A 20,049-nucleotide genomic window follows, 5' to 3' on the forward strand; every position below is an offset into this window, starting at 1 on the left:
GAGCACTAGAACAACTGCTTGGGAAGGCACTGCTTCTGAAAGGGCAGTGAGCAGGAAGTGAGTGTACACCTCAGGTGCCTGGTGGTGAAGGAAAAAGAAAGTTGCAGAAGATTCTTATGGAAGCAAGATTGTATTAAGAATCCAGAAGACAGATACCCAAGGATCTGTTCATTACAGAAACTGCACCTCATGATAGGGGCAACAAAGTGCACTATTCTCTTCCCAGGTCCCCTTAGAAACACGTTGTGATGAGCCACAAAGAGGTGTAGCAGGTGACTTGGCAGGTGCCTTCACTTGGCATATGGAACATTCTCCAAACAGGTGCAAGGATGGAATGTGCCTTGGAGGCATCTGTCAGGGAGAAGGAGGGAGTTTATCTGCCCAGTTCTTTCCTATCTCCTCTTAACCACTGGTTAGTACTCACCCTATGGGAAGTTAACTCACCCTCACTTCCAGGTGGTTCACCCAGCCCTTTCAATGGCCGCTCAGGATGCCAGATCTCATTCCCTGTGGTGTGGCATTTCATCCAAGTCTGTAGGTGAAAGGAAGATCTGGAAACCCTGGGCTTGTGGTTGGTCAGTATGGATGAATGGCAGCAGCCAAGAGGGGGTCCAGCACTCCCTGCTAAGTGACTGGCTGGTCCCCAGTGGTGATAGAGCATGGGACACAAACGGAGCCTTTGGAAAGAGGGATGCAGTTGAAGGAATTCAAGGTGATATGGATCTGATACAGCACTCCTGAATGAAGAAAGCTAGGGAGACACCCACGTCCCTGGCCCCCCTTCCATAGGGTAATCTCAGCGTGAATAATCATGAACAGGAAAAATAAGCACTATCCGTAGAAGAATAAAAAAGAAAATTAGAATTAAAAGGTTTCAGTAGCTGTAAACACTCCAAAAAAAACAAACATGGAAAAACTGTGATACAACACATCAACATGAATTAAATTTATAATTAAATAAGCAGCTGCACAATGAATCATAAATTCAAAAATTCAGAATAGAAATGGATGAACAGTGTGAAGATATCAAATGGGGAGCGGACTAAATTCATGGAAGAAATTGAAATAAAAGACAAATCCTCTCAAAAATGCAAAGCAGAGTGCCCAAGGGACAATTAGATATGATCAGACTTACAGTGGAGGGCACATTTGATAGACCTGAAAAGAAGTCAAGAAATTAAAACTGAAATAAGTAAAGAGGTAAAGAAGTATCAGAAAGAACGTGAAAAATTTAGAAGTTGAGTAGAAAAGATCCAACATGTGTACAATTGGTGCCTCTGAGGAAGAAGAATGCCAACAGTGAAATAGAACTAATATTTTAAATATGTAATTCAAGATAACTCTTAAATAAAAGGAGACCTGAATCTACATATTGGAAGGGTACCTGGGAAAACTGGCCCAAGAAGAGTAAACTCTGAGGCATATCCTAGTTGACTTTAGACTTTAGACTTTAGAGATAAACATTCTGGAAATCCAGGCAAAAAGACCAAGTCACTTAAAAAAAAAAAGAGAGAGAGAGAGAGATTGGCATCAGGCTTTTCAAAAGCACCAAGCAAAGCAAAAACAGAAGCAAAAGCAAAGAAACAAATTTTCAAAAAAAATGAGTGCTAAGGAGGGAGAATCATAGGGCCATCAGTGAGGCAGGTGGGGACTGGAAGCGGCAAGGCCTCCTGGGCCAGGGGGAGAAGCTTGGATTTTATTCTGAGGGTGATGGGAAGCCACTGAAGGGTGTATCAAGAGGAGAAGGACACCATCTAATTTGAAGGATCTCTGAAGACTGGCCTATAGGGAGGCATGAGTGGGAGAAGAAAGATGTGCTAGGGCAGCCCAGAGCATGCAGTTATGGAAGCTCACTCTAAAGTAGGGGCAGAGCATGGATTGAGGGGCATGGATGCATTTTGGAATAGACAGGACAGGACTTCTGGGTGGGCTGGATATAAGGGATGAGGGAAAGGGAGGAAGAAAGGATGACACCCAGGTGCTTGAGTCATTGAATCAGCGTTGGTGTCATTTACAGAGACACAGGGGAGAGAAGCAGGTTTGGGGGAATGATGTTGGGCTTTCTCCATTGTCCCACACCCAGGCTTGGGACAAAGAAAGCTCTGGTGTTTGCCAACAGTCACATCGGTTTGTTTTTGTATTTAAGTCAAGTCTGCGTGTGTTTCCATTGGCTTTTCTTATTGCTCCGGTTGTGTCTGGTGATTCCTATCAGACCCAACATGGTTTCAATCACTCTTCTCTTCTTTTCTTACTGACGTCACCTTCTCTGTCTCAGCAGCTGTAAAGGACCAGGCAGGAATATGGACGTGACCATGGCACACCCTGACCCCCCAGGGAGGCGGCAGAGGCCAGACCCAGGGGCCCAGGGCCAGGTGTTCTACAACAGCGAGTATGGGGAGCTGGCAGGGCGACCAGAGGAGAGCGATGGCATCCCATCTGCCCAAGTGCCCTTCTTCACAGACAGCAGCTACTAAGGCAGCTTCGGGCAAGGCCCACTGGACCCTGGGCTCCAACAGTTGGTGGGGACCGTGCCTGGCCAGCGAGCAGAGGGCTGGAGGCCCAGGCTGGGAACTCATCTCATTCGGTCTGGAGAAGAGCAAAACCCAGGCTCCAGGGCTCTCTTGAACTCCATCACCATGCCTGCCCAGGACCACCCTGCTGATCCCTGGGGCCCTTCTCCCCTTCAGATTCAGATTCCGCTTAGCTCAACATCCACAGGGGCCAGCCCTGGGTCGGGCACTCTCATGGGAAATATCTCTTTGGGTGCCTCCTCTCATCATGGTGGGTGGTGTGATCCCTGATTTCTGATGAGGAATATGAGGGTCTGAGAATCACATAGTAATCAAGGTTCAGCTGTGGTCTCCCAGCACCCACCCAAAATGCTGCCCCCTCCATGCAGCCTCTCTTCCCGTGGGAATGGTTTCCTCACTTGCCACTCCAAGGCTCAAGGGAAGATGCATATGGCTCAAAGATGCATTCCAGCTCAAAGCAACAAATGAGAAATTTGTGGGGGGAACGGGGGTGTCCTCTCCTGAGCCTGGCCAAACAGCTCAGAGTAGCCATCTCCGCAGTGCCGAGCCAGTTACAGCAAGCCTTCTTCTCCTGCGTGTTGAGAAGTACTATTCAACATTGTTTTTTTCCTTAGAACTTCAGAGACTATTTGAGCTGCTGTGAAGAATTTACTTTTTAAAACTTCCGTCTGAAGGGAGCCCAGGGAAGGTTTTTCTGAATCTGGACGATCCTTGCCTCTGACACCCAGTCAAGTGCTGTCATAACAGACCCCACTGTGGCCACCTCTTTCTGGAGAAAGTCCCCAGCCTCACCTGCCTAGCCCAGAACTGGAAGAGTCACCCGATGGTCTAGAGCTGCCCCATTTGAGAATCACCTGGTTCTTCCCTCTGGGACCTAGATCTGCCACCCAAGGCACCATCCAAGCTGTGAACAACCTTATGAGAGGCAAGCACTGTGGGTTCCACCGAGGAAGGCTTTGGGGTTGGTCCAGAGGACCCACCAGCGTAGCTCTGTACCAGGAGGCAATCAGTGGATGTCCCTGTGGCCCCAGGGAGGCCCTGTCTTCTGCCCCCTGATCTGTACCTGACATCAGTGCCCTGGCAGGTCAAGCCTCTCTCACAGAACAGCAGAGGACCATCTGGAGGCTGGAGCCATTCTGCCCAGGGCACCCCCCTCCCCAGCCCAGTTCACACTCCCTAGCTACCCACACCCCTAGCAGGAGAAAGACCCTCATCCCAGTTAGCACCACAATGTTTGACACCCCACCCCCACCCCATGAGACGCTTGCAGGACAGGCGGCCGTGCAGCGAGCAGGGGCTTGCCCGGCAGGAACCCCCCCACATTGTGTATTGTTCCTTTACGATATGGTGAATGCAGGTATGACTGTCCCCAGTGGACCTCCTCCTCTGATGTCACCTGCCTGTGAGACTTGGGTCTCAGGTTTACCTGGTGGAAGTCCAGAGGCTGTTTTCAATCAGAGGAGCAACTCATGATTTGCGTGCAGGGGCCCAGGCCTGAGACCCCTCCCCACATGTGTACCACCTGTTTGTGTTTGTGTCACTTATTCTCCTGTCACATAACTGCACACACAAAAATGTACTGGGAAGAAAATCTACCCCCACCCCCCCTTGTAGAACATATGCTCCGAAAATATAAAATATTTAACAAAAGATAATAATAAATTTGATGCCAGTCCTGAGTTACAGTGAATGGATTCTCAGCTAAATCCCAGGTCTCTGTGATCAGCCTTCCTCCTGCTGATCATCAGCCCCACAAGGTCACAGGACTGGCCACGCAAAGGAAAGGGCAGCAGAGGCAGCTCAGCCCCCCTTCTCTGCCCAGTAGGCTGTGGAGTCTCCCAAAGCCACCAGCAGAGGGTGCTGGAAGCACCAGGATGCAGGGTTCCACTCAGCTGGGAAGCACCCAGCTTGGCTCCTGAGAGAGCTAGGAACGCACTCCCCTAATGTTTACTTTATGAATAAAGTGACAGTGCTTTGTCCCCACCTACTAGAACCAAATGCTGCCTCAGGCCCTAAGCACCGGTGGCCCATGGGCCTGAGAGCACAGCCCAGGCTGGGTCCCTGCCATCAGCTCCCCAAGTCTCACCCCCAACCCCAGAAAGAGCCTATGACCACCTCCATCACAGACCACAGACGGGGACAGGACAAGAGGGGTTCAGTGTGCACCCAGGGTCACCTCCATGACTGAGTGCACTCCTGGACTCCAAGATCAGGGGGTTCTGAGCTAGGACCCTTACTTCAAGCCCTACCCAGAGAGATGAGCTCCACCCAGGAGAGTGTGGCAGGGCCTTGCCCTGGGATGTTTGTATGCCTTCCCTTCACAAGTGAGTGGCTGGCATAGAGGTGGCTTTAGATTGAGGTGTGACACTGGCCCTCTGGATACGACCTCAGCAGGCTTCCCAGGAGGGCCTAGCCCAGGAGCAGTCCCAGGGACTCAGGAAGGAAATGAGGCCATGTCACGTGGACCCAGCTGTCAGCACAGCACAGTGGGCACCTCACCCAAGAGAGCAGACAGAAGCCCAGCAAAGATCAGGAGCCAGAGGCCACTTTGTGGCCAGGCCCTGTGCCTACCTGTTCAGGCCTGTCTCACTCCTCGGGCACCTGCTGTGTTGCCTATACCCTGCGGCTGCAATGCCCACTGTCCCGGCCTCGTTTTCACTTTCATGGGCAGAGTCCCTCCTGACAAAGGCAGCTTTTGGCGGTAGTGGGTTTGCTGTTATTTTTACCTCTATAATAATTCTAAATGTGAATACGGAAAAGACCCCCACTGAGTTTGGACATTTTAACTTTACAATATCACTGGTTGAATTTAACCACTTTCTGTTGGCGAATGTCTCAACCCAGGTGTCAGCCATCTGGATGCCTGCCTGTTCACCCAGCCCAAAGTGCACCCACATGTTGTGGGAACCAGTGCCCCCACTGTGCCCAGTTCCAAGTGGTGCTGCCCTTCTGGGCTACTCTGGTCCTGCCTGGGATGGATGCACAGGGCTGCACTGAATGTCCCCACCTGCCCTCACTCCCCAGAGCACCAGAGACTCCAGGTGTGAACAGGAACTCGGCCAGCGAGGGCACCATCCAGGAGCATCTTAACAGGCAACAGTGTATTCCCACCTCTGGGTCCCTCAGCCCCTCCCACGTCCCAGGAACCTTCTCTTCTCTCCTCCTCTCAGGCCCCAGCCCTTCACAGGGTGCCCACCCACCCCCTTGTCCCACCTCCCCTCCTCCCCAGTCTCACACTCCTATTCATTTCTACCAGAGAGCCATGAGTCGCCTCCTTTAGAAGGAATCAGGCCAAGGGAACACTTGAGTGTCCCTTGATTCTGTCCTAATGTCACCACTGCCCCTTGGCATCGGGCCCTGCTCTGAGCCACGCATTGTCCTAGGCCCTGGAACATGGCAGAGTCCCTGTCCCCACAATTCCCATTGTAAGGAGTGACATGTGGGTGGAGCTCTGTACAGGAGGAAGATTGGTGTGGAAGGCCTTGGGTCAGAAGGAAGGAGGGACCTGGTGGGGGGGTGGAGGTAAAGAGGAGGGGCTGGCAAGAGTCCTGGGAGCAAATTAGGAGTTGGTTTCTTGTTTTAAGGTGAAGCTTAGAGAAAGTGGTGATGAGCTCTGACTTACATTTATGCTCTGAGAAACACACCTCTTGAAGGAGCAGAACAGGACCTCCTGGGAGCTGGGTGAGGCCTGGGTGGGGAGAGTCTGGGCTGCACCAGGGTGGGCTGTGAGTCCCTGACCTTGATGTTCACTGTCAGTAGGGGGAACAGCTTCCAGCACAGACACTGGCCTCCCCCACCCCCATGGTGGATCCTCCAGGCCACTTGTCCCTAGGAGGCCTGGGCCAACTCTTGAGGCCGGGCACCTCAGCCCAGATAATCAGCTACAGAGAGTGTCCGAGGTGCTGGCCAGTGCCCATGTCATGGGGTCCACCCCACCAGATGTCCACATGCAAGTTCAAGTTCAGAGAGGGAACGGCAGCATCACCAAGAAGGAGGCCTGCCCTGTGGACCCCTGAGCGAGGCCTGGGTGCCGTGAGCCACCAGGAAGAGAGCCTGGGCCAGGCTGTGCTCTGAAGGCTGTTCGCAGCTGAGAGTGGAGAATGTGGCACCCTGAGGCTGGGTGGTGCTGGGCCAGGCACTGCCCCTTAGGGCCTTAGTTTCTCATTTGTGACTTGCCACCTTGCCACCTTGATTATGAGATAACAATTGAAATGCACCTAGGAGTGACCACACTAAGGAGGAAGCCCTGCCCTCACCAAGTCATGTCCTTCAAAAGCAACATTAAAAGTCAACTGGGAAAGACACTGTCTGCAGTGGTATCCAACCCCAACACCTCCCCTCCATGGACTCACCCACCTACCCATCCCCCAGATACCCACTGCTCCATCCACCCACACATCCATCCACCGACCTGTCCATCCATCCACCCACCCATGCATCCATCCATCTATCCATCCATACATCCATCCATTTCCCCACCCATCCATTCATCTGTGGCTGAATAAACAGGAACTCAACCCACCCACAAATGCCCCTTTTAGGAATCCCAGAGACCTTTTGGGGCTTCAGCCAGGGAGGATGGAGACAAAGTTATTCTCAGCTAATTGGTGAGGGCTTCAGTGAGGAGAACAGACAGGGGATTTGGAAAGCCTGGGGTTTTTTTTGTTTTTTTTGTTTTTTTTTTTAATTTTATTTATTTTTTATATTTTTATTTTTGGCTGTGTTGGGTCTTTGTTTCTGTGCAAGGGCTTTCTCTAGTTGCGGCAAGCGGGGGCCACTCTTCATTGCGGTGCGCGGGCCTCTTCACTATCGCGGCCTCTCTTGTTGCGGAGCACAGGCTCCAGACGCGCAGGCTCAGCAATTGTGACTCACGGGCCTAGTTGCTCCGCGGCATGTGGGATCTTCCCAGACCAGGGCTCGAACCCGTGTCCCCTGCATTAGCAGGCAGATTCTCAACCACTGCGCCACCAGGGAAGTCCGGAAAGCCTGTTTTTAGAAGGATTAGGGTCAACCTGATGTTGAAAGAAGAAAATGTATCCCTTGTATGAGACCAAACTGGGGAGTTCTAGAAGTCAATGAGCAGCCCCTGAAGATCTGCTGGAGCAACTGGCTGCAGGCACCACTGCAGGGCAAGTGAGTCGTTCCTGTTCTGGACCGCAGTGGAGTGGGTGCACCTCTGTCTCTTCAGAGCCAGATGGAAACCTCTTTACTTCCCAGCTGGAGCCATAGGTGGCAAAGTTTGTCATAAGCCAAATGTGGGAGGCAGGAGGGATAATGAAGGGGCTGAGGGAGGAACTCAGAGAGGTTGGGGACAGAGAATTGAGGGCTTTGGAAGGTGGTGGGGCAGCATCTTTGAAGGTCTTGGTCACCATCCATGGGACACGGGGTCCGGTTAGGCAGGTCAGAATGGCTCCCAAGGTGTTATCTCTGGGTTGCTCTGGGCTACTGCCAGAAGTCCATCAGAGCTGGTTTGACAGCCAGGTGTGGACCACCTGGAAGGAGGGTGCTCCCTCTCCCCAGAATGGAGGGCCTGGCCCCCTTGGGCACAGGAGGGTATCATGGTTCCCTCCATGGCCTGGAGAGATGGGAGTAACAGAAGGGATTGCTATTAAACCCTTGGGTTTTAAGCTGTTGAATCAGCTTCAAAGAGTCCTCACTTTAGGATGGCAGGGAGCACTTCTGTCTGTGGGTGGGGCCTTGATCTGGAGTCTGGGCCGGGACATCCCCTGGGGTTTGATCCGCCAGCTCCCATTCCTCACCTGGCAGGCAGCTGCTCCCAGTCCCAGTGTGTGGAGGCAGCACAAGGTGCTGGTCAATGGGGGACCTTCCAGTCCTGAGGGGCAGTAGAAGGCATGGGAAGAGAGCCAGGTGTGCAGACACACCTGGAACTGGCCTGGGAACCCCTGGCAGGTCACTGACTTTCTCTGAGTTGCCTTTCTTCTGACTCTTGAGGGTGATACCATTCCATTTAAGGAACGACTGCTGGCTACACCTTCAGTCCATGGATCGTAGGGCCCCACTCTAGCCCAGGCTGAAACAGGTGGACTGGACTTAATTATCTAGGACACAACTTGGCCACAGCCACTGCAGTCAGCACAGCCACTTAGAGCAGTGCAGCCTGGAGGAACCTCATGGGAGACCCCTGGGGATAAGTGGCTTGTCCCCCGAGCCTGAAACAGTGTTTGAGGTTTGGTACTGCTGGCTGCCGGCTTCTCACCCCAGGGGGACACCTATCTGAAAAACCAGAATTTCAGTCTTTGCTTAAGCCATCACTTTCACCAATGCCGGGAACCCACACAGCAAAACCACATGGATGGCAGCTGACCCTGTCCACCCTACCCACAGCAGGGTTTTGTGGGGAGGAGTGCCGTGGACAGGAAAGGGGAAGAAGGAAGTAGTCGAGGGAGCCCAATCAATACTGACCCAAGGGGAGCTGCCCATGCAGACGGGAATAGACATGTTGGTAACACAGCTCAGAGCCTCAGGGCCCAGATGACTGAGCTATGAGGAAGAGAAAGGAGCCCAAAGTGGGTTGTTGGGACAGATTCATGGCATGACCATGGGCAGGACACCACAGCTCTGAGCCCAGCAACCCTCCTGCTCTGGCCCTGCCTCCAGCCTGCTTATCTTCAACCACCCCGACTTGTATAAGAGAAAGCCCCGAAGCCTTGCTGGGATGGCCTCATCTGGGCTCCCAGGAGAGCCCTGGACAAGTCCACCTGAGTCATGGTGACTACTCGGGACAGGAGAAGGAGGGGTCTCCTGGTTGGCTGGTGTGGAAGTCCTGGCCCAGGAGGACTTCCCTGGGAGGGGACAGGGTGGCCATATGGACAGGGGGAGTCTCTGAGTCCAGGCTATGGCAAAGGGACCCCAGGATCCTGGGAAGCCCCTCAGGATTGCCCGTCCACGACCAGCCTCTGTGGGAAAGGAGCACAGAGGAATGAGGAAGGGCACCATGAGAGCTGTTTCCAGGCTTGTGTGTGCATCGACTTCAGAGACTGACAGAGGAGAAGTTTATACTTGAGGAACATCACAGATACAAGGAGAGTACACCATAGTGAGTTATCGTAAAAAAAAAAAAAAAAAAAAGTGGGCATTAAGGACCCTCCAGTGATGTGCAGTAACCAAGGCACCAGCTGCCCACTGATGTGAAAGGCGCAGCTGGGTCCGCCCACCCAGAGCGGCCACACTCCTCACTGAGAGGTGGAATTGGTGTCCACAGTCCTTTCCAGTTTGCTTAATAATTTACTTAGCCAGGTTCTCAGACAGGGCTCAGAAACACAGATGCTGGTCTGACAGAAAGAGAATGAGAAGAGAATAAGAGAGCTCCTGGGGCCTCACGGGAAGGGGTTGCCTTGCAAGGTGGCCCCAGCCCAACGTGAAGGGGCTGCGGGTCTTGCTGCCTGTGGCACAGCACAGCAACAACTGCCAGACACCCTCCCCAGGTGTTTGCTGAAGTCAGAGCCACAGGGGAGGCCCAGGCAGATGCTGATGGCTTCTGCTCGCCTCTGCACCCTCGCCCTGTGCCAAGTGGGCTCCAACATCCCTCTGGGACCCTCTACTGACCTGGTGGGGAGGAGGTCATGCAGATCTTGGAGGATGTGGTGGCTTGAGAAGTACCCCCAAACTATCCAGGTCCTAATTCCTGAACTTTTGAATGTTACCTTATATGGAAAGATAGTCTTAGCAGACGTGATGAAGTTAATTACCTTGAGATGAGGAGATTATCCTGGAATATCCAGTGAGCCCTGAATGCAATCACATGAAATCTTATAAGAGGGAGGCAGAGATTTCACACACACACACATATAAAAGGAGGAGGCAATGTGACCATGAGGCAGAGATTGGAGTGGTGTGGCCACAAGCCAAGGAATGCTGGCAGCCACCAGAAGCTGGGAGAGGCCCACAGAGCCTCTGTGACAATGTGCTACGTGTCCTCCAGTTACTTCTACTCAGGGTCGATGGCTTCTCCGTGAGCTACACGATGCCCAGAGCTGAGGACCAGCGATGTACTTAGGGCCATGGAAAGGTTTTCATTTTAATTTCTCTTTAAATCAAAAAAATGTCAGAGTAATGAATACGTATATATAAAATAATGTATCCAGCCAGGATTATATTTTTTTATTGAAGCATAGTTGATTTACAATGCTGTGTTAATTACTGCTGTATAACAAAGTGATTCAGTTATACATATATATACATTATTTTTTAAATATTCTTTTCCATTATGGTTTATCATAGGATATTGAATACAGTTCTCTGAGGTATACAGTAGGAACTTGTGGTTTATCCACTCTATATATATAAAAGCTTACATCTGCTAACCCCAAACTCCCACTCCATCCCTCCCCCAACCCTCTTCCCCTTGGCAACCACAAGTCTGTTCTCTATGTCTGTGATTCTGTTTCTATTTCATAGACAGGTTCATTTATGTCATATTTTACATTCCACATATAAGTGATATCATATGGTATTTGTCTTTTTCTTTCTGACTTCACTTAGTATGATAATCTCTAGGTGCATCCATGTTGCTGTAAGTGGCATTATTTCACTCTTTTTTATGGCTGAGTAGTATTCCATTGTATATATGTACCACATCTTCTTTATCCATTCATCTGTAGATGGACATTTATGTTGTTTCCATGTCTTGGTTATTGTGAATAGTGCTGCAATGAACATGGGGGTTCATGTATCTTTTTGAATTATAGTTTTGTCCAGATATATGCCCAGGAGTGGGATTGCTGGATCATATGGCAATTCTATTTTTAGTTTTCTGAGGAACCTTCATACTGTTTTCCACAATCAGCCTGGATTATATTCATCTTTATGCTAACACAGTCATAAACTGTATATTTTAAACAGTTTTTATGGAAGAAGACACCCACCTACTAAGGCAAAAGTGCCCGGGGCCCACAAAAGGCACAATGCAGGCCTTCTTCCTCTTATAAGTAATTGTCATGGGGGCTTCCCTGGTGGTGCAGTAGTTAAGAATCCGCCTGCCAATGCAGGGGACACAAGTTCAAGCCCTGGTCCGGGAAGATCCCACATGCCATGGAGCAACTAAGCCAGTGCACCACAACTACTGAACCTGTGCTCTAGAGCCCACAAGCCACAACAACTGAAGCCCGTGTGACACAACTGCTGAAGCCCACTCACCTAGAGCTCCTGTTGCTCTGCAAGAAGAGAAGCAACCACAATGAGAAGCCCATGCATTGCAACGAAGAGTAGCCCCCACTCACCGCAACTAGAGAAAGCCCGCATGCAGCAATGGAGACCCAACACAGCCAAAAATAAATAAAAATAAATGAATTTTTAAAAATTGTCATGGACGCTCCCATAGGGTATTTTTGTTGGCATGTCTGCTTATATTTGTAGGACTAATTTCTTTTTTTTTAATCACACACACACACTGTATTTTATTTTTACAAGAGATAAATAAACTGACACCAAGCATTGTAAATGGATGACCACAACAAAAGCAACAATGATTGCAATTACCAAACATGAAACACACTCATACTATGTCATAATATTGACATTCAGTCCAGTAATCCTCCACTGTAACAGCTCCTTTACCTTGCAGTGAAAATTGATTTGTATATTTTTTGCCTCTGAGTTCTTGTGAGATTTTTTTTTATTCAAACAGAAAGTCACAAAAATTATAATCATCCTCATCAGTTCACTCAATCACATGTAATTAATTTTCTTTTTCATCTTGATCTTTTGTTAGCACTTTTATGAATTCATCAGTTTTCCATTAGAGTTCTGAAAATGCTTATTCATTCAGTTCCGCAGTATAGTCAGTTAATAGACAACTGTACTTGTCAGAGTCTTTTCCATGAATTCCTTGAAGATGAAACCCTTTTATAGGAACATTTTTGCAAAAGCATCAGAGTACACCCAGAACTGTCTGTAAATGACAAAAGACTTAAAAATGACCATGGTTAAAGATTTAATAAAAGCTCATAATAATGCAACTGACAAGGAAATTTAGTTATTTCTGAGATATACATTTTAAAGTAATAACTAGAATTATGACTTATAACATTATACCAGAACATATAAGAGTTTTAGAAATTTCATGTAATGTCTGAAACATTTATATTAACATATTTCCATACAAATAACCCAAAGAAAGTTTAGTATTAGTTGTTTTTTTGTTTGTTTGGTTGGTTGGTTTTTATACTGCAGGTTCTTATTAGTCATCAATTTTATACACATCAGTGTATACATGTCAATCCCAATCGCCCAATTCAGCACACCACCATCCCCACCCCACCACGGTTTTCCCCCCTTGGTGTCCATACGTTTGTTCTCTACATCTGTGTCTCAACTTCTGCCCTGCAAACCGGTTCATCTGTACCATTTTTCTAGGTTCCACATACATGCCTTAATATACGATATTTGTTTTACTCTTTCTGACTTACTTCACTCTGTATGACAGTCTCTAGATCCAGCCACATCTCAACAAATGACTCAATTTCGTTCCTTTTATGGCTGAGTAATATTCCATTGTATATATGTACCACAACTTGTTTATCAATTTCTCTGTCAATGGGCATTTAGGTTGCTTCCATGACCTGGCTATTGTAAATAGTGCTGCAATGAACATTGGGGTGCATGTGTCTTTTTGAATTATGGTTTTCTCTGGGTATATGCCCAGTAGTGGGATTGCTGGATCATATGGTCATTCTCTTTTTAGTTTTTTAAGGAACCTCCATACTGTTCTCCATCGTGGCTGTATCAATTGACATTCTCACCAACAGTGCAGGAGGGTTCCCTTTTCTCCACACCCTCTCCAGCATTTGTTGTTTGTAGATTTGCTGATGATGCCCATTCTAACTGGTGTGAGGTGATAGCTCACTGTAGTTTTGATTTGCATTTCTCTAATAATTAGTGATGTTGAGCATCTTTTCATGTGCTTCTTGGCCATCTGTATGTCTTCTTTGGAGAAATGTCTATTTAGGTCTTCTGCCCATTTTTGGATTGGGTTGTTTGTTTTTTTAATATTGAGCTGAATGAAATGTTTATATATTTTGGAGATTAATCCTTTGTCCGTTGATTCGTTTGCAAATATTTTCTCCCATTCTGAGGGTTGTCTTTTCGTCTTCTTTATGGTTTCCTTTGCTGTGCAAAAGCTTTGAAGTTTCATTAGGTCCCATTAGCTTATTTTTCTTTTTATTTCCATTACTCTAGGAGGTGGGTCAAAAAAGATCTTGCTGTGATTTATGTCAAAGAGTGTTCTTCCTATGTTTTCCTCTAAGAGTTTTATAGTGTCCGGTCTTACATTTAGGTCTTTAATCCATTTTGAGTTTATTTTTGTGTATGGTGTTAGGGAGTGTTCTAATTTCATTCTTTTACATGTAGCTGTCCAGTTATCCCAGCACCACTTATTGAAGAGACTGTCTTTTCTCCGTTATATATCTTTGCCTCCTTTGTCATAGATTAGTTGACCATAGGTGCGTGGGTTTATCTCTGGGCTTTCTATCTTGTTCCATTGATCTATGTTTCTGTTTTTCTGCCAGTACTATATTGTCTTGATTACTGCAACTTTGTAGTATAGTCTGAAGTCAGAGAGTCTGATTCCTCCAGCTCCGTTTTTTGCCCTCAAGACTGCTTTGGCAATACGGGGTCTTTTGTGTCTCCATACAAATTTTGAGATGATTTGTTCTAGTTCCGTAAAAAATGCCATTGGTAATTTGATAGGGATTGCATTGAATCTGTAGATTGCTTTTGGTAGTATAGTCATTTTCACAATATTGATTCTTCCAATCGAAGAACATGGTATATCTCTCCATCTGTTGGTATCATCTTTAATTTCTTTCATCAGTGTCTTATAGTTTTCTGCATATAGGTCTTTTTTTCTATTATTCTATTATTCTATTATGTCATTTAAAGCTTCTGTTTCCTTATTTATTTTCATTTTGGATGATCTGTCCCTTGGTGTAAGTGAGGTGTTAAAGTCCCCCACTATTATTGTGTTACTGTCGATTTCCTCTTTTAGAGCTGTTAGCAGTTGCCTTATGTATTGAGGTGCTCCTATGTTGGGTGCATATATATTTATAATTGTTATATCTTCTTCTTGGGTTGATCCCTTGATCATTATGTAGTGTCCTTCCTTGTCTCTTGTAACATTCTTTATTTTAAAGTCTATTTGATCTGATATGAGTATAGCTCTTCCAGCTTTCTTTTGATTTCCATTTGCATGCAATATCTTTTTCCATCCCCTCACTTTCAGTCTGTATGTGTCCCTAGGTCTGAAGTGGGTCTCTTGTAGACAGCATATGTATGGATCTTGTTATTGTATCCATTCAGCAAACCTGTGTCTTTTGGTAGGAGCATTTAATCCATTCACGTTTAAGGTAATTATCGATATGTATGTTCCTGTGACCATTTTCTTAATTGTTTTGGGTTTCTTTTGTAGATCCTTTTCTTCTCTTGTGTTTCCCACTTAGAGAAGTTCCTTTAGCATTTGTTGTAGAGCTGGTTTGGTGGTGCTGAATTCTCTTAGCCTTTGCTTGTCTGTAAAGCTTTTGATTTCTCCATTGAATCTGAATGAGATCCTTGCGGGGTAGAGTAATCTTGGTTGTAGGTTCTTCCCATTCATCACTTTAAATATATCATGCCACTCCCTTCTGGCTTGTAGTGCTTCTGCTAAGAAATCAGCTGTTAACCATATGGGCGTTCCCTTGTATGTTATTTGTCATTTTTCCCTTGCTGCTTTCAATAATTTGTCTTTAATTTTTGTCAAAATGATTACTATGTGTCTCAGCGTGTTTCTCCTTGGGTTTATACTGTATGGGACTCTCTGCACTTCCTGGACTTGGGTGGCTCTTTCCTTTCCCATGGTAGAGAAGTTTTCGACTATAATCTCTTCAAATATTTTCTCTGGTCCTTTCTCTCTCTCTTCTCTTTCTGGGACCCCTATAATGCAAATGTTGTTGCGTTTAATGTTGTTGCAGAGGTCTCTTAGGCTGTCTTCATTTCTTTTCATTCTTTTTTCTTTATTCTGTTCCACAGCAGTGAATTCCACCATTCTGTCTTCCAGGTCACTTATCTGTTCTTCTGCCTCAGTTATTCTGCAATTGATTCCTTCTAGTGTAGTTTTCATCTCAGTTATTGTATTGTTCATCTCTGTTTGTTTGTTCTTTAATTCTTCTAGGTCTTTGTTAAACATTTCTTCCATCTTCTTGATCTTTGCTTCCATTGTTTTTCCGAGGTCCTGGATCATCTTCACTATCATTATTCGGAATTCTTTTTCTGGAAGGTTGCCTATCTCTACTTCATTTAGTTGTTTTTCTGGGTTTTTTTCTTGTTCTTTCATCTGGTACATAGCCCTCTGCCTTTTCATCTTGTCTATCTTTCTGTGAATGTGGTTTTTGTTCACAGGCTGCAGGATTGTAGTTCTTCTTGCTTCTGCTCTCTGCCTTCTGGTGGATGAGGCTATCTAAGAGGCTTGATGGGAGGGACTGGTGGTGGGTAGAGCTGACTGTTGCTCTGGTGGGCAGAACTCAGTAAAACTTTAATCCACTTGACTGTTGATGGGTGGGGCTGGGTTCCCTCCCTGTTGGTTGTTTGGCCTGAGGCAACCCAACACTGGAGCCTACCTGGGCTCTTTGGTGGGGCTAATGACAGACTCTGGGAGAGCTCAAGTCAAGGAGTACTTCCCAGAACTTCTGCTGCCAGTGTCCTTGTCCCCATGGTGAGCCACAGCCCACCCCCTGCCTCTGCAGGAGACCCTCCACACTAGCAGGTATGTCTGGTTCAGTCTCCCCTGGGGTCACTGCTCCTTCCCCTGGGTCCCAAATGAGCACACTACTTTGTGTGTGCCCTCCAGGAGTGGAGTCTCTGTTTCTCCCAGTCCTGTTGAAGTCCTGCAACCAATTCCTACTAGCCTTCAAAGTCTGATTCTCTAGGAATTCCTATTCCTGTTGCCAGACCCCCAGGGTGGCAAGCCTGACGTGGGGCTCAGAACCTTCACTCCAGTGGGTGGACTTCTGTGGTATAAGTGTTCTCCAGTTTTTGAGTCACCCACCCAGCAGTTATGGGATTTGATTTTATTGTGATTGTGCCCCTCCTACAATCTCATTGTGGCTTCTCCTTTGTCTTTGGATGTGGGGTATCTTTTCTGGTGAGTTCCAGTGTCTTCCTGTCGATGATTGTCCAGCAGCTAGTTGTGATTCTGGTGTTCTTGCAAGAGGGAGTGAGAGCACATCCTTCTACTTCGCCTTCTTGGTTCCTCCCCTAGGAGTAATTTCTTGAATTAGATTTGCACAGAGGGAGACTAACGAGGTCCAGATTTGAAGAGTTTAGACCCCTGAGGCCTCTTCAAATCCCACAAGGGATTTCTATTTTCTGAAGGCCTTTGTAAACTGGCAATTTTTTCCCCTAAAGTCTTTTCTTGTCTTCTATCAATAAATCATTGAAAATTTCAGAACAACTTTAGTCATTACTTGTTTGGGAAAACATGGGTCTTGCTTTATCTGTGCTTGATTTGACAGTGGTCATTAGAAGTGAAAAGCTTTGCTCCCATCAGTGAGAGGAGAGCAGGAGAATGGAGCTGCTAGGGAGACACCAGAGACCTTTTCAAATTTAATTCTTGTCATTTCCCGTTAAGCATAGTAAATTCAACACATGTATTCACTTTACTCTCTCCCAAAAATCTACTGAAAATGGACTTAACAATAATTTTTTTTAAGTTGTAAATCCACAAGGGCAAAGAAAATTGGAGATAAAACAGTGACAAAACATGCCAACAAATTCTTGAAAGATAAAAAGTGGATAGAGGTCTCTTCAATGAACTGATTATACACATGCAAAAGAATGAAGTTGGTCATATACGGACGTGCACTCACTCCCTCTTGCGAGATCACCGGAATTACAACTAACTGCTGAACATTTGTTGACAGGAAGACAGTGGAACTCACCAAAAAAGATACCCCACCTCCAAAGACAGAGGAGAAGTTACAATGAGACGGTATGAGGGGCACAATGAGAATAAAATCAAATCCCATAACCACTGGGGGGGTGTCTCACAAACTGGAGAACAATTATACCACTGAAGACCACCCACTGGAGTGAAGTTTCTTAGCCCCACCAGAGAATCAGACTTTGAAGGCTAGTGGGATTTGATTGCAGGACTTCAACAGGACTGGGGGAAACAGAGACTCCATTCCAGGAGGGCAAACACAATGTAGTGTGCACATCAGGACCCAGGGTGAAGGAGCAGTGACCCCATAGGAGACTGAACCAGACCTACCTGCTAGTGTTGGAGGGTCTCCTGCAGAGGTGAGGGGTGGCTGTGGCTCACCGTGGAGACAAGAACACTGGCAGCAGAAGTTCTGGGAAGTACTCCTTGACATGAGCCCTCCCAGAGTCTGCCATTAGCCCTACCAAAGAGCCTGTAGCCTCCAGTGCTGGGTCGCTTCAGGCAAAACAACCAACAGGGAGGAAACTCAGCCCCACCCATCAGCAAACAAGCGGATTAAAGTTTTACTGAGCTCTGCCAACCAGAGCAACACCCAGCTCTACCCCCCACCAGCCCCTCCCATCAGGAACCTTGCATAAGCCTCTTAGATAGCCTCATCCACCAGAGGGCAGACAGCAGAAACAAGAACTACAATCCTGCAGCGTGTGGAATGAAAACCACATTCACAGAAAGATAGACAAACTGAAAAGACAGAAGACTATGTACCAGATGAAGGAACAAGTTAAACACCAGACAAACAATTAAATGAAGTGGAGACAGGCAACCTTCCAGAAAAAGAATTCAGAGTGATGATAGTGAAGATAATCCAGGACCTCTGAAAAAGAATGGAGGCAAAGATCAAGAAGATGCAAGAAATGTTTAACAAAGACCTAGAAGAATTAAAGAGCAAACACCTTGAAGAATTAAAGAACAAACAAACAGAGATGAACAATACAATAACTGAAATGAAAAATACCCTAGAAGGAATCAATAGCAGAATAACTAAGGCAGTAGAATGGATCAGTGACCTGAAAGATAGAATGATGGAATTCACTGCCACAGAAGAGAATAAAGAAAAAAGAATGAAAAGAAATGAAGACAGCCTAAGAGACCTCTGGGACAACATTAAGTGCACCAACATTCTCATTATAGGGGTCCCAGAAGGAGAAGAGAGAGGGAAAGGACCGAGAAAATATTTGAAAAAGAGATTATAGTTGAAAACTTCCCGAATACGGGAAAGGAAATAACCACCCAAGTCCAGGAAGGGCAGAGAGTCCCAGGGAGGATAAACCCAAGGAGAAACATGCCGAGACACATAGTATTCAAATTGCCAAAAATTAAAGACGAAAAATTATTAAAAGCAACAAGGGAAAAATGACAAATAACATACAAGGGAACTCCCATAAGGTTAAGAGCTGATTTCTCAGCAGAAACTCTACAAGCCAGAAGGGAGTGGCACCATATATTTAAAGTGATGAAATGGAAGAACCTACAACCAAGATTACTCTACCCGGCAAGGATCTCGTTCAGATTCAACGGAGAAATCAAAAGCTTTACAGACAAGCAAAAGCTAAGAGAATTCAGCAACACCAAACCAGCTCTACAACAAATGCTAAAGAAACTTCTCTAAGTGGGAAACACAAGAGAAGAAAAGGGCCTACAAAAACAAACCCAGAGCTTCCCTGGTGGCACAGTGGTTAAGAATCTGCCTGCCAATGCAGGAGACACGGGTTTGAGCCCTGGTCCAGGAAGATCCCACATGCCACAGAGCAACTAAGCCCATGCACCACAACTACTGAGCCTGCGATCTGGAGCCCCAGCCACAACTACTGAGCCCACTTGCTACAACTACTGAAGCCCATGTGCCTAGAGCCCATGCTCCACAAGAAGAGAAGCCACTGCAATGAGTAGCCTGCTCACTGCAACAAAGTGTAGCCCCCACTCGCCACAACTAGAGAAAGCCCATGCACAGCAATGAAGACCCAATGCAGCCAAAAATGAATAAATAAAATAAATAAATTTATTTGTAAAAAAACCAAAACAATTAAGAAAATGGTAATAGGAACATACATATTGATAATTACCTTAAGTGTGAATGGATTAAATGCTCCAACCAAAAGACACAGGCTCACTGAATGGATACAAAAACAATACCCACTGTCTACAAGAGACCCACTTCAGACCTAGGGACACATACAGACTGAAAGTGAGGGGATGGAAAAAGATTTTCTATGCAAATGGAAACCAAAAGAAAGCTGGAGTAGCTATACTCATATCAGATAAAATAGACTTCAAAATAAAGAATGTTATAAGAGCAATCCAAGAAGAAGATATAACAATTATAAATATATATACACCAACATAGGACCACCTCAATACATACAGCAAATCCTAACAACTATAAAACAAGAAATTGAAAGTAAGACAATAATAGTGGGGGACTTTAAAACCTCACTTACACCAATGGACAGATCATCCAGACAGAAAATGAATAAGGAAACACAAGCTTTAAATGACACAATAGACGAGATATATTTAATTGATATTTAT

At 46.5% G+C, this 20,049-nt stretch overlaps 1 protein-coding gene across 2 annotated transcripts in view; it reads left to right on the top strand.

Annotated features, from left to right (window-relative positions):
* The window catches only part of FLT4 (fms related receptor tyrosine kinase 4), a 40,667-nt gene extending 36,456 nt beyond the window's left edge, over positions 1-4,211 (top strand). The window contains exon 30 of one of the 2 annotated variants that reach the window (XM_082381037.1): positions 2,276-4,211. In XM_082381037.1, coding sequence (XP_082237163.1) covers positions 2,276-2,474 — 199 coding nt within the window. In that variant the 3' untranslated portion in view covers positions 2,475-4,211. The remainder of the gene's footprint in view (positions 1-2,275) is intronic. The other variant, XM_082381038.1, reaches the window with a different exon arrangement.
* Positions 4,212-20,049: the final 15,838 nt, after the last annotated feature.

This window comes from Balaenoptera borealis (assembly GCF_965194805.1).
Source record: "Balaenoptera borealis genome assembly, chromosome: 2".
NCBI classification, from domain to species: Eukaryota; Metazoa; Chordata; class Mammalia; order Artiodactyla; family Balaenopteridae; genus Balaenoptera; species Balaenoptera borealis.